General features: G+C 28.8%; 1 protein-coding gene across 4 annotated transcripts in view; it reads right to left on the bottom strand.

Annotated features, from left to right (window-relative positions):
• Window positions 1-15,000, bottom strand: part of LOC118442731 (matrix metalloproteinase-14-like) — a 41,366-nt gene that overhangs the window by 10,016 nt on the left and 16,350 nt on the right. For all 4 annotated transcript variants that reach the window (XM_035868710.2, XM_035868708.2, XM_035868707.2 and 1 more), the window contains exons 2-5: window positions 8,637-8,760; window positions 3,166-3,273; window positions 615-766; window positions 35-337 (exon numbers count right to left, since the gene is read on the bottom strand). In XM_035868710.2, coding sequence (XP_035724603.1) covers window positions 35-337; window positions 615-766; window positions 3,166-3,273; window positions 8,637-8,760 — 687 coding nt within the window. The remainder of the gene's footprint in view (window positions 1-34; window positions 338-614; window positions 767-3,165; window positions 3,274-8,636; window positions 8,761-15,000) is intronic.

Raw genomic sequence — 15,000 nt, 5'->3', positions numbered from 1 at the left:
TCTTTAAAAAACACACGAATAATTTTGAACTCACTTGAATGCCATCGATGTCGTCGGAATGTAAACTAAAATTGGGCTCGTATCCACGATAGAAAGGTGCCATCAGGGCGGCTTTAACGTCACTGTGACTTAATCCGAGCGAATGTCCAAATTCGTGTGCCGCAACTTGAAACAGATTCGTTCCACGATAACTGTTTATCGTCCATTGTTCGGCGTCATCGAAATGAGCGTCTCCACCATAAACTGGGAAATAAGCATGTGCCAAAGTACCACCGCGTCCATCGAACGGATCACCGTCTCCGTGTTCACCGATTTCGAATCTGATGTCTATGTGAACCTGAATAAAATATTAAAATATATTGTGTGTGTGTGTGTATATATATATTATTGATCGTTAGATCTATACAAAGCTCTGAATCTTCTTTATCAGTTGTTGGTACCTGATGGTTGATAGTATATATATATATATTAATTAATTTTAAATATGATATATATATATATATATATATATATATATATATAAATTGAAATGTAATTTGATTAATATATATATATATATTTTTTTTTTTAATTTGTTAAAAAGATAATCAAATTGATCATGAGTAATCACTTACCGAGCCTGTAGATTTAACCGTGAAGGATAGATCAGTGTATTGTGACCAAATGCTAAAAGCTTTAGCGATTTCTTTATCAACTTCTGTTCTACTTAAACCCGCCGGATACTTGCTAATCCTGTATGACAATTTCTTTACTCTCCATCTCGATCCTGCGTAAAAATAAATCTTTATTGATCAATCAATCCTGCAAAAATTGAGTTTATTACATTCTAACATAACTAGCTACACCCATCGCGTGTCATCGCGTAACGCGGTGGGTTCATTACCGTGAACTTACAATTTATGCAATCGTTATGCTCTCATATACACTCTTATTTATCTACATGCTGTACATACTAAACATGCTATAATTATTAATCGTCGGTTCTGTTATGCAACCGAAAGAATTCTTTTATGATCGCGGAAGATCGTAGATAATAATGCGGCCGATTCTTTCATCGAACGATTAAATGTTCGTCTTTCTCTTATTTTATTATTATTATTATTATTATTATTCTTTTTTTTTTTTATTCTTTTTTTTCTCTATTTTTCTTTTTTCTTTTTTTTTCTTTTTCTTTTTTTTTTTTCTTTTTTTTTTTTACCATGAAATTATCCTTTCAACATGTCGTCGTCGCTGAACATGCTTGTTATATTGGCGATCGTGATTTTGTTTAATCGAACGAAATGATATTTATCGAAGTTGTGTACGATATTTTCTACGATATAAAATTGTAACATCACACCTGACGTATGACGTCCATTTTCACGAATAATTGTTACGATTATTTCTCCTCGTCCGTTCTACTTCGTTCATTCAAACGGTAACAGAACTTTTCTATACAATAGTGATTTATATCACATAATAGAAGTTACGGATCGACGATCTCGATGTTCACTCTCTATATCTATTTTATGTTAGTTCAAACTAACGTGCATGAACGGCACGAGTTTAATAGTAAAGGAGTAAAAAAAGTTCAAAGTCATGGTTATAAGATCGGATCGAATCGTATTAACAACGATTATCATTTGATATTCGTACGACGTAGTATGAATAATAAACGTTGATATATATTATCTTATTGTCGTGATATATCACGTACAGTAAAGAACTATTAGAAAGATTTAGCTTGATTTAATGCTAATTTTCTTTTTCTTTCTTTTTTTGATTTTTTTTCTCTTTTCTTTTTTTTCGTTTTCACGATTTATGTATACAATATAAATACTTAGGATGCGGAAGATGTCATTTAAAAAATTCACATTTATTCGTATCGTTTAGAAGAACACAGTTTAGATCAATAAATTATCAACGAAAGTTACAAGCAGAAAAATTCCCTAGGATTATCGTCATACTCGATATTTTATTATTAGGTTGGTGCAAAAGTAATTGGTATCTTTTTTTTCTCTTTCTGTATCGAGTAAAATGATAAACATTGCAATTATTATTGCATCAAGTTGATATTAATCTAGAGGATATATTTTTTTCTCTTTTTTCTTTTTTTCTTTCCTGTAAAGTTTTGTTTCACATACGAGTAATATCCTGAATTGTCGATGCAATGTCAATTTCATTGATATATCTCGTTCAATTCGATGGTACGATGGGAGATGATTGATGGGCACTGGATGGGAATGATAGGAAATGGGTTCTGTTATTCGTAAAATAATATAAGCGGGTGATCTTCAATTAATCTTTGAAAAATTTTATTACCGAGGGTTACGCAAGCAAAAAATAAAATTAAAAAAAGAAGAGAAAAAAAAAAGAAAGGAAGAAAATGTTTGCGTTTTGTCGAACACTTATGCGTTTCGAACGCGAACAAGTCCGTTTGGGGTGACTGATTTTCCATCGACTATTTGTAACTATAATTAGAGAGAGAGAGAGAGAGAGAGAGAGAGTGTCAGGAAGTTGAAATACCTATTACCTGATCTATTAAAAAATCACTCTTTACTCTTGTATTAAAATTACAAATGAAATATTTTTAAATATTAAAACTTATTTTTCCTTTTTGTAATTTTAAATCGTTTTACATCGAATTTCGTCAAAGGATATCGAACGTATATTAATTTATTTTCTCTTCTTTTTTTTCTCGTCACGAAATAAAAAGAAAAACGGGAGAAAAACAAAGAAAAGAAAAAGAAATAGAAAAAGAAAGAAAAAAGATTGTTATATTTATATATATTAAATATAAATTTGCATAATTTAAAAGTTATATATTTATATCTTGAATATACACTTTTATATATTTAAATTATATATGTTTATATAATTATAGGAATATACTGATACTAATTATATATTTAATATAAATAAACAATCTATTTAAAATTTAAGAGTTATATATATGTCTATATATATATATATATATATATATATATATATATAGACATACTATAGTATATTTTTTGACTAAACAAATTTACTAGTTTCTCATTATAAATTTATCATTATATAATTATCCACTTGGGTCTATAATAATTAAATATAAGATACAATTAAAATTGAGATATTTATAAAGATTAGAGTTGATATAAGAAAATTTATTTATAATTAATTATGTCATTAAATTTTGCTCACCTTGAAGAGCATATCTCTTCGATCTTCCATCGTAACTCGGTCCTACTTTATCCTTAACGCCACATCTTGATAAGGACATGTAATAGGCCGTTTCATCGTTCATAGAACCTGAAACACGAAATACGATGGTACTTAAAGATTTTTCATATTTTTCCATAGATCATTAAATATCTATTATATGTTGTGGTTTTTCTTTTTCTTTCGTTCTTCTTTTCTTTCTTTTTTTTTGTTTTTTTTTTTTGTTTTCTTCATTTCACGAAGGATCTACTCGTATCGATCCTTGAAGCAACATTTATAGTCTATTATCGGCAGAAAATCGATGAATAGATATTTACATACGACGTGCAAGGATGTGCGTGCATCCATCAATAAAATTATTTATTCATCTACCATCGTGTATCCACGATATCCGCGTATACGCCCATCAATAAATACAATAAGTTATTAATAGTCATTTGATATGACCCTAAATGTCAATTGTGAACGTTTATAGATTTCTTTCATTTTCATTTTATCTTTCATCTTACTTTATTTTATTTTTTTTTTATCAAATGTATAACGCGTTTCGTTTTTATCATCATAAGAAACACATTCTATGATATATATCTTTAATTGCATATAACGTAAACAAATTATTTATATTCATAGTGAAATATCCCTAAATGGCTTTGCGAGTGTTCAGAAATTTTTTTTTTTTCTTTTTTTTTTTTTTTATCGAATGAAACAAACGTTTCATTTAATTATCGTTAAAAATATTATAAGTTGTATATTTTTCATTGCATACAAATGCAAATAAATAATTTCTTTATTAAAAAAAAAAAAAAAAAAAAAAAAAAAAACCGTGAAATATTCTTTTTAAACGTTGCTTAAGAATATTTAAAGATTTTTTTTTTGTCAAACAAATTACACGTTGCTCCATTCGTTTCTGACTTGTAATTAAGAGGATTGTAATTAAAGGAACAAAAAAGAAAAAAAAAAGAAACAAAAAAAAAGAAAACAAAAAAGAAACTTGATAAAATATAAAAATTCCAAAAGAATTTGCATTCGATCGATAGATTGATCGATCCTATTCCTATCATTTTTGTCTATGCTGTTAAGCTAAATCAACGATCGATCCCGTTTCATCGATAGACTGCACAGGAAACGTTTGTTGACCATTGATTATATCTACAGATAGTAGGAAGTTCTCGTGGCTTGCTTGTCAGTCGTGAGGCGGAAGATCGTCACCGATAATCACGTTTCTGTTCGAACAATATACTGTATACACCATCAACGATATACAATTTTATTGTTAGATCATTCCTTCCGGTTTACCTTCGATGTCTTTTTTTTTCTTTTTTTTTTTTTTTTTATTTTTATTTTTTATTATGTTTATTTAATTTTTCTTCATTTTTTTCTTTCTTGTTTTTTTCTTTTCTTTTTTTTTTTTTTTTTTATTCATCTTCTGTTTTTCTTCCTCTCCTCCTTCCTCCAATCCCATAAACGACAATTTGTTTTTGAGTTCTTGTAGATCGCACGGAACATTTTTCTTCTCTCTCTCTCTCTTTTTTTCTTTTACTTTTTTTTCTTTTTCTTTTCTCTCTCTCTCTCTCTCTCTCTCTCTCTCTTTCTATGCGTACATAATATTATCTTTAGCCACATAATGTCTTCACTTATCTCATATTAATTCCTATTTACGCTTACGTGGAGAATCTCTCCTTGACACCCATTCTTTCGGGAAACTTTGTATCTACCATCCGATATTGTTTATTACCTAAGATAATTTATATCACGTTTTGTTTAAAAATCCAAATTTATTGTCCCATTTTTATCATCGATCAATCTGTCCCTTCTTCTTTTTCTTCTTTTGGTTTTCTTTTTTTTTTTTTTTGTGGATCAAGATGTACATATTTTTAATTTTTTGTTTTATATATATCTATCTATATATATATATGCAGACGTAATACGATTGAAATTTATTTAATATATTTCTTTGTTGGATAATAATTCGTTTGAACGTTACGTAGTAAAACAATTATGCATTAATGCTTAACGCGTTGCATATTCCATGATTCTTCAATGATAGTAACAGTCAGCATGCAACATTCTTTCGCATATGTTACCAAGAAAATTGGTGAATTATCGTCAAGACTATTTACTCGTCTTATACATATCAATGGTATTAGTAATCGTTAATTGTAAATCGTTTGAGATTCGTACTTACGTAGATCATCATTTTTTTTCTTCTTTCTTTATAGGATCGATAGAAGAAGGCAAACTATTTATTACAACGCTATCATAACTATCTATTAACATTTTATGAAAATTGTTCTTACAATATACACGATATTCTGAAATCGTTTTCAATTTCATTTACATATTTACCGTATGTTACGTGTTAATTATATATGAATATATCGGACGATTTGCAAAGAAAATTTGTTTTCTTCTCATCTAGTAATAACTCTTTATCTCAATAATAATAATAAATATATATATATAATACTAAAAAATTTTTGTGACACTATAAACAATATTAAAATATAAAATATATTTTCGTTCGAATATATAAGATACAAGATGTTTATTGAGTGAAAAAAAAAAAAAAAAAAAAAATAAAATAAAAGAATACTCCTGTATTATGTTTATTTGTAATACAAACTAATAAAAATTTTCTCATTACTTATTAGCCTAATAGCAAATATAAATATACATATGTACGTATACGCATGGATGTAAACTAGAAATGATCTTTTTTTTTCATTCTTTTTTTTTTTTTTTTTTTTTTTTTTAATAAATATTTTTTGTTCCTACCTGGCGAACGAAATTTTATAGATTTTAATAACAATATCGTGTAATGATACTACGTGACGAACATGAATCATCATTGTATAGTGCCACTGTCTTATAAGATAACTCAGCGTTCCATCGAACTTCTGAATCATGCTTCAAGTTGTCATAGGTAGTGATGATCATCAGGGAAACTCTATCTGTTCTTAAAATCCATCATAATTTTGTCATTTTTAATTTACGAATCATTACTCGTCGTTCATCTTTTTTTCGTCTCTTTTTTTTTCTAAATTTTTTCTCTTCCCTATTCTGATACAATACTAAAAGGATCCATCATTTTTAATAGAGAATGGAAAAATCAGAAGAGATTAGAAGAGAGGGATCGTATGGAATAAAATTTTTTTTCGAAATTTTTCATTTTTAAATTTCACGCAAAAGTAATCCGTAGAGACAATATAACAAAACTTTCTCACTGAGACACTCTTGTCCAGTTTGACGAGTTTCTCTGTTTCACGTTTGCTTTCGTATTTGCGTTCAAGTTCGCGTTCGCGTCATGTGTCAAGGACATAACCTTGACAATGATCGTAGGAAAATGTTTGCCTCGACACCCGGACTCTCCTTTTTTTAATCTTTATTTTTCTCCCTCTCTCTCTCTCTTTCTCTCTCTCTCTCTATCTTTTTTTTCTGTCTTTGACGATGTTTTTCGTTGCGGAACAAATTGGCTGTATGGTGACAAGCAAATATTTCTTTTTGGTTTTCTTTCAACGAAATTTTTTCAGTTTATTTTAAATACTTTTTCGATCATACTCCTTAAAGATCCTCGAGCCAAAAAGAAAGAGAGAGAGAGAGAGAGAGAGAGAGAGAGAGAGAGACAGAGAGAGAAAGAGAGAGAAAAAGAGTGACTAACTAAACGCTGGTGAATCCTTCGAAGAGACAGCAATATGTCGGAGTGTTGGTCCTTCGTCGTCTAGACATTCAAGAATGCACTTTTCCTTTCCAATGTGCTACGGTGATCCAGGGAGATTTATCATTTTGCATCTTTACTACTACTACTACTATTACTACTACTACTACTACTACTACTACTGCTACTGCTACTTGTTATTATTATTCTTCTTCTTATTCTACTTCTTCTTCTTCTTTTTTTTCTTTTTTTCATTTTCCTTTTTTCTTTATTTCTTTTTTCTTTTTTTCTTTTTCTTTTTGTTTTCTCTCCTCTTCGTTTTCAAGGTTCACGTCATGCAAACGATGATGCATCCTATTGCCATTCTCTCCCATTGAATTTCTTCATAAAAAGATATTTTTCTTTACAACGTACAAATGACTTTTCATTGTTGCTTCAATTTTTCTTATCCATTTTAATCTAATAATTAATCACGAACAATCATTTTTATATCATTTTTTCTCATAGATATTTCGTTCGTGTCACTATAGTCCCATGATTCAGAGAGGTCGTCGTTGGTGATTATATTTATTTATTTATTTATTTTTATTTTTATCTCTCTCTCTCTCTCTCTCTCTCTCTCTCTCTCTCTCTCTCTCTCTCTCTCTCTCTCTCTCTTTCTCTTTTTTCTTTTTTACCATTCGATTTATAAATAAGTCTCATCTGAGAATTATATATAAGAGTGTGCGTTCGATTCATCGAGAATGTGAACTTTATCAGAGTGACTTTTGAAACGGGACTTTGACATTCGACGCACATACATATTTATATATTTACATATACATAAGTATGTATGTATGCATGCATGTATTTACGCAATAGATTAATTCATGCATGCGTGTTTACTTTTAATTAGTTCGATTACTGCAAATTTCACTTATGCACGCGCCGACTCGTGAGTCACACACGATATGCAGTCGACATTGAACAAGTGCTTAAGTATAAGTGTACACATGTATGCGTCTATATCGAATGGAGACGATCGTAAGTGGGAGGGAGAAGGATGAATGGGAGAAGGGGGGGGAGGGAGAGGATTGCTGATTCATGTCGATTAAAACACGTTACGATTGAAACTAGAGTAGTATCTACTCACATGGAACGGAATTTATAATAATTCCCTTAATTTATCGTCGAATTATTACTGATTTTTCTTTTTTCATACCAACAGAATTTTTAATACGCTGAGCTTTTTTTTTCTTTTGTCTTTTTTTTTTGTTTTTGTTTTTTTTTTTTTCCTTTTAGAAAATGACATTCTTTCGAAACTCTTTAGGCAGATTTTTTCTTCTTCTTTCGAAATATTCAACTACGATTTTACAATTTGTCTAAGGACTTTTGGTCTCTGCTTTATTGAAGTTTCAATATTATTTATTGATTAATCCAATAAATATCTAATAATAATAATAATAATAATAATAATAATAATAATAATAATAATAATAATAATAATAATATTAAGTCAACGATCTACGAAATTTTGATTAAAAGTCATTTCATATTCAAGCCTGATTTAAAATATATATATATATATATATATTAGGTCTATAGAAATGTTCTGTTCATTGATAATTAAGTTTTTAGCATCTAATATTAATAAAAATTATATTGTTCATTAGAGAGTACAGATTTATTATTTTTTCTTATTAAATTCAAAGAAAAGAAAAACAAGAAAAAATAAATAAAGAAGAAAAATATATAAAATGAATAGAGACAGAACAGAGCATTCATTAGGCCTAATCAATGATGAAATAATCGATTGTACCTGTTATATTGATTCCAGCAAGCGATTGAAACTCTGAGATTGCTTGAGATAGTGATTCCTCGGAAATGATTCCGCCATTTGCTGGATTAACCGATGGCAAATATCCATACTGCGAGAGGTATCTCTGTAATGCAAAGAAAAAGAGAAAAAGAAAAAGATTAAATAATATAAAACAATTGAATGTGAATATGAATGTGAATGTGAATGTCTATTCGAAAAAAAAAAAAAAGAAAATAATGATAATACTTTCTTGCGTGAAGTCATTTTTTTTCTTTTTCAAAACTTTTTCTAAACTCATAAATATACTCTAAATATATATTATCATACATATCGATATTTTTCGCGAGTATCATTCCATCGTTGCTCTAATTAAATCTTTTTTTTTTCCATTGACAAATTCACGAAACAAACATGAAGAAATGTTTTTTCATCATTGAAAAAAACTTGCTTTTTTTCTTTTTTTTTTTTTTTTTTTTTTCTTGTATACAATTAATACGTCGTAATTATTCTATGAAAAATTAGCTAAATTAAATTTGGAAATCTATTCACCAACACGACATTATTGTATATAGTCAAGATGTTAAAAAAAAAAAAGAAGAAGAAGAAGAAGAAGAAAAAAGAAAAAAGATCAAAGAAAAAGAAAGTAATTAAATCTTTCGAGCATAAAATCAATTCATCTTTGTCTAACTCGATAAGGTACGATCTATTATCGGTGACTATTGTGTATGTGTGGGTGCATAGAGAGTGTATGTGCGGGTGCATAGAGGGTGTATGTGTAGGTGCATAGGGGATGTGGGCGTGTATATATGGTCGTATATGTGTGTGTGTGTGTGTGTTCGTTAGCTTAATTGCGAACCATTGTATTTTGACAAAGTGTAAATTCGAATAGGTGTTAATCAAAGGATCATTGTTTAAACCAAACTATCTTGGTATCTTATACTGCTGACCTTGCGATTTATTATCGAACTATTTCGAAGGTTTATCATTTATATACAAAGATAGATTACTTTTTTCTTATCCTCGTGTAAATTTGTCGAGAATACTTCTTCTTCATTGATCTTTTTTTTGTTTTCTTCTTCTTTTTCTATTCTTTCTTTTTTCTTTCTTTTTCTTTTTTTTTTTTTTCAAAGAGTTAATTCCATCTCACTTTTGTATTGAATTTTATTAAATTCTCTGTCCCATTTTTTATTTCTCTTTCTTTATGCTTAATTGTTATCTTTGCTCAAAAGAGACAAATGTATGAATGAAGAAAGAAAGAAAATAAAGAAAGAAAGAAAGAAAGAAAGAAAGAAAGAAAGAGAAAAAAAAACAGAAAAAGGAATAAGAAGTCAAAAGGAAAGTTATGCAAAATGATAGTAGTAATTGGATATTCATTTTGTCAAATACATATATACATACATACATAGCATAGCATAGCATGGCATAGGACAGGTATGTAAGTAAATAAGTAGACAGATATGTACGACGTCTATTGTTTCATCGATTAAACTAAACGGAACTCTGCATTTGCACATCGATATTTCCAAATGAATTTAGGACAAGGACCAAATACCGAGTAAGTATAACTTATTTGCCGAGGTCGAGACGATTTTCGTGTCTATCGTATCGAATAACGAAAGTGGATTATAAACGATTTGAAAAGTGGATTGAAACCTTTTTTGATGAGAGAGAAAGAGAGAGAGAGAGAGAGAGAGAGAACGAACCAACGAATTAAGTATATAACTTATAAGCTTTTAAAGTCTTTTCCATTAAAGTGAAAAAGATTTTATTTCGATAATATATATACGGTCGATTTTAGTTGGAACTTTTTTTTTCTTTTTCTCTCTTTCTCTCTCTCTCTCTTTTTTTTTTTTTACGAATTACGGAAATGACAAATTTGTTTTTTTTTCGTTGATCAGCTCGACGATGACGATGACGATGGCGAGATTATTCGAGGCTAGTGACCTAATCGTTGCAATCGATTAACGGTTACTTAAACATGGGTCTCGAACATGGGTTTTCTCATTAATATTCTGGGAACGATTAGCATCTATACCCTATCTGTATTTTTAATATAGTCAAGAGAATATAACAGTAAACTTTCGTCGTAGAAAGGAATTCATATTCGAGAGGCTTCGAGTAGGAGGTGATCGATGATTACGTCATTACGTTAACGACGATTAGAAACCATTCTCTTCCTGTTCTTTTTCCTTTCTTTCCTTTCTTTACTTTCTTTCTTTCTTTCTTTCTTTCTTTCTTAATTCTTTTTCTTTCTTTTTTTTTTTTTAAATCTTCTTTCACGACGTCGTTTCAAAAACGATTTAAAAATTGCTAACTTAGCTTCTCGCTTTTTCGTTTTTCATGCTCATTTTATTTCATTTTATTATTATTAATTATTATCATTTTATTATCATTTACGTCATTTTATTTCATGGGTTTTTTTTTATTTTCTCTCTCTCTCTCTCTCTCTGTCTTTTGCTCTTGTTCTTTCCTATTTTCGTACAATAGAACATTCTTTTTAACACGCGTTGATATAGGTCAAGAAGATATACGTGCTCAGGAGAAAGGACTCGAGTTATCGATTATATAAAACGCGTTTCGCGTTCGTCTTCGTATTTCTCTCATTGAAATTCCTTATGAAAGGAGTTCATTATATCGAAAAGGAATTAAAAAAAAAAAAAAAAAAAAAAAAAAAAAAAAAAAAAAAAAAGAAAAGAAAAAGAAAAAAGTGGAAAAGAAAAAAAATTAAGAAAAATTGAACGACTCCAATAACAATTTATGAAAGACTAAGGCGGAAGATTATTACTATTATAATACGTGTGACCTTCGTGTGAAATCTATTTACGAGGACTAATCATCAAGCGATGGTTAGTGTGCATTAGAGTTCGGATGACTAATTTTTTAAACACGAGGAATGAGGATAATTGAGATTATTTCTCAAGTTCAAGATTTTAACGAGTAATTGGAAAAGATTTACTCGTTTATCGTTATCGATAACGATTCTAATAAGAATTAACGCTAAACTAGAAAAACCGCGAAATGACGATTAGTTTTTTAGTGGATCGAGTATTTCTCCGTTTGTTTGCCTTTCTCTCTCTCTCTCTCTCTCTCTCTCTCTCTCTCTCTCTCTCTCTCTCTTTTTCTTTCTCTCTTGTTACTTTTCATACATGCACATGTGTATATATATATATATATATATACATATACGTAAACGAAGATAGGATGTGTAAATAATGTTCCACGGAAATGAATGATAATAAAAACCGCGTAAAAGTTAATAAGACGATAAGATGACGTTGTCGGAAAATAATTGCAGATTCATCGTCGTTGTTGATTTTTATTACTTAAATTTTTTCTTGACAGATAAAGAATGACGAACGATCATTGTCTCTTGGTAAGCATTAGAAATCATTTTAGAAAACATTCACGTGGAAAATAATATCGAATAATCAATTTTATCAGAAGTCTTTATCAATGTGCAAATTGTGGGGTCAGGGTTGCGTCACATTTTAAAATCTAACTTCTAACGATTAACCGATTGGTCTAATATATTTGCCATATATATATATATATATATATATAAAAAAAAAGGAAAAAAAAATAATTCATACGAATTAAACGTTCTTCTTTAAGTCATACCATGAGCAACAATGATGTTGCTTTTTGAATTTGCTAATGTATAAATACGAACATGTATGAAATAATTGTCGAATCATCGTGAATAATTCTTTCCTTTTTATTATTATTATTATCATTATTATTATTATTATTATTATTATTACTTTTTTTTCGAAAGAAAGACGAACGAAACTAAGAACAATCATTATATATATATATATATCGATAATCATTAAAAATTTACAAGATAATAAAAAGAAACTGTACGATGAGATTGTATAAAATAACATATCAATTCACAATTTCCATTATTTTATTCTTTTCGTTTATGATTCAACCAAAACTTCTTAAATTCTCACTTCATTCACTTTTATTCTTTCCTTCTATTTCTTCCTTTTTCATTTTCATTATTATTTTTTTCTTCTCTTTTTCCTTTTCTTTTTTTTTTCTTTTTCTATTCTTTTTACACACCGACCAGTGGTCGACTCACGAATTTCGTAATCCTCCTGCGCAGTTTAACTTCCAAGAAGTCGCGAGATTTTTATGAATGAAGAAGGTAGTACGATATATATATGTGTGTATGTGTGTGTGTGTGTCTGTGTGTACGATGTGTAAGCACGTGCGTGTTTCGCGCATGAATGGACCTTACCCTCCCTCCTCCGTCTAAGATACGCCTCTACGTTCACTATGCGTACACGTATACGTCTACTATACGTATATGTAATATGTCTCTGTTTATATATATATATATATATGAGTGTGTGTGCGTATGTGTGTGTGCGCATGTGTTTCAACTAATAAATTGTAGAATACTACCGTGAATGAATCAGTCGAGAGAGATCAATTCCATGAAATTGATGCTGACTCGTACGTGGATGGTAACCCTCCATTAAACCTCACATTAATTAGAAGATCAGGGTAAATAGAAGAAGGGGGAGAGAGAGAGATAGAGAGACAGAGAGAGAGAGAGAGAGAGAGAGAGAGAGAGAGAGAGAGAGAGAGAAAGGAAGAGAGAGGACAGATTGAGTCAAGGATATTCAACGTCTCTACGAAGATAGAAAACTTCGTGGAAATTTGCATCGTCGAATAATACGAAAAGTTTTACTTTAAAGATGAAACTTTTAAACAATTATTATAACGAATTATTAATAATTTCGTATAAGTATCAATTCGTTTCTTTAATCTTGTTAAAAGAAATCTTTTTCATTCGTCAAAAGCTTATTATTTTTTTTTTTATTTATATCTGTCCATTATTAAATCTATTAATGGAATTTAATATATATATATATATATATATATATATATATATATATTACGATTAAAAAATTAGAACAAATGTAAATGTTACTTGAGATATTTTCTTTTTTCTTTTTTTTTTCTTTTTAATGATTTATACTTGAAATTTTTAAATATGTCCTTTTCATTAGATTTTATTCATTAATTTTCTAAATGATCTTTGTTCATTTTACGTATTATATAATAATATTCCTCGGAATATATCGAGGTATGACTAATCCGTAATTTTTTTCCCTTCTCTCTCTCTCTCTCTCTCTCTCTCTCTCTCTCTCTCTCTCCTTTTTCCTTCTGTTTTTTTTTTTTCTTTTTTTTTTCCTCGAAAACGTAATTGAAAATAACGATACTCTTTCATTAACATTATTTAATCGTATTAGTTCAATTGACGAGCAAACAAATCTAGAATTCCTTCGACAATGCACTCGTCTACTATAAATACCTGTGATTCTTGAGAATATAATGTATTATACGATTGGCTGGGTTGAAAAGAGATTGAGAAACTGTAGACATAGGAAAGAGATAGAACAAATTTACATACGTGAGACACGCTGACGTAGTTTTGATTTCTTATCATGTCTCACGTTCACTTTAGTAACTTTTAATTGAAACACCATTTTCTAGATTAGTATATACATATATTGTATACATTAATTAGCAGCGGCAAAAACTCAATAAACGTTAATTATGAATAATGTTCTTCTTTGTCACGTTTGCACGTGACAGTTTCCTTGATAATTTTATATTTAAAAATCACGTTTGACACACGCGATGACATCTTTTTCCTTTTTTCTTTTTCTTTTTTTTCTTCTTTTTTTTCTTCTTCTTTTTCTTTTTTTTTTTTTTTTTTGTGTGTGAAAATAAAATGTCAGAAAAAGGAAGAAATAATATTCTTACTTTAAAAATCACGTTCAACTAACGAAATATGTATACATTTTTTTTTCTTTTTCTGCTTTTTGTCAAAAGAAAAAAAACGTAGAAAAGGATTTATTTATTTGTTTCTTTTGTCAAAAAGAAAATACAACGAGAAAAAAGATAATATTATTGTTTTAAAAATCACATTCAATAAACGCGATAATATTTTTTTTATTCCTTGCCAAAAGAAAATATAAAAAAAAAAAAACAAAAAAAAAAAAGAAAAAAGATTCTTTTTTGAGAAGAAAAATAAAAAAAGTATAATATCTATTTACATATATTTTTTACACGTACAAATTTATGTATATATATATATATATATCCTATTCATATAAAATATAAATTATATAGATAAATTTGTTTATTAGATCTTTAACGTGAAAATATTTTTTTTTGTTAATACGCTTTGCGAGCGTATGCATATTCTTGTTATATCGATACACAGTAGTCGATAGTAGTCAGTGATGTGTCATCGATTAGGCATTACTCGGTTCATAATATCTAAGATCTCTGAGTTCATAAACTATAGATGCGAGGATTGGTATTGCCATTCGAAAACAGA

The sequence above is a fragment of the Vespa mandarinia genome, chromosome 22 (genome assembly GCF_050613455.1).
Source record: "Vespa mandarinia isolate Hongniang chromosome 22, ASM5061345v1, whole genome shotgun sequence".
In the NCBI taxonomy this organism is placed as follows: Eukaryota; Metazoa; Arthropoda; class Insecta; order Hymenoptera; family Vespidae; genus Vespa; species Vespa mandarinia.
This window is presented reverse-complemented; position numbering and strand designations above follow the sequence as displayed.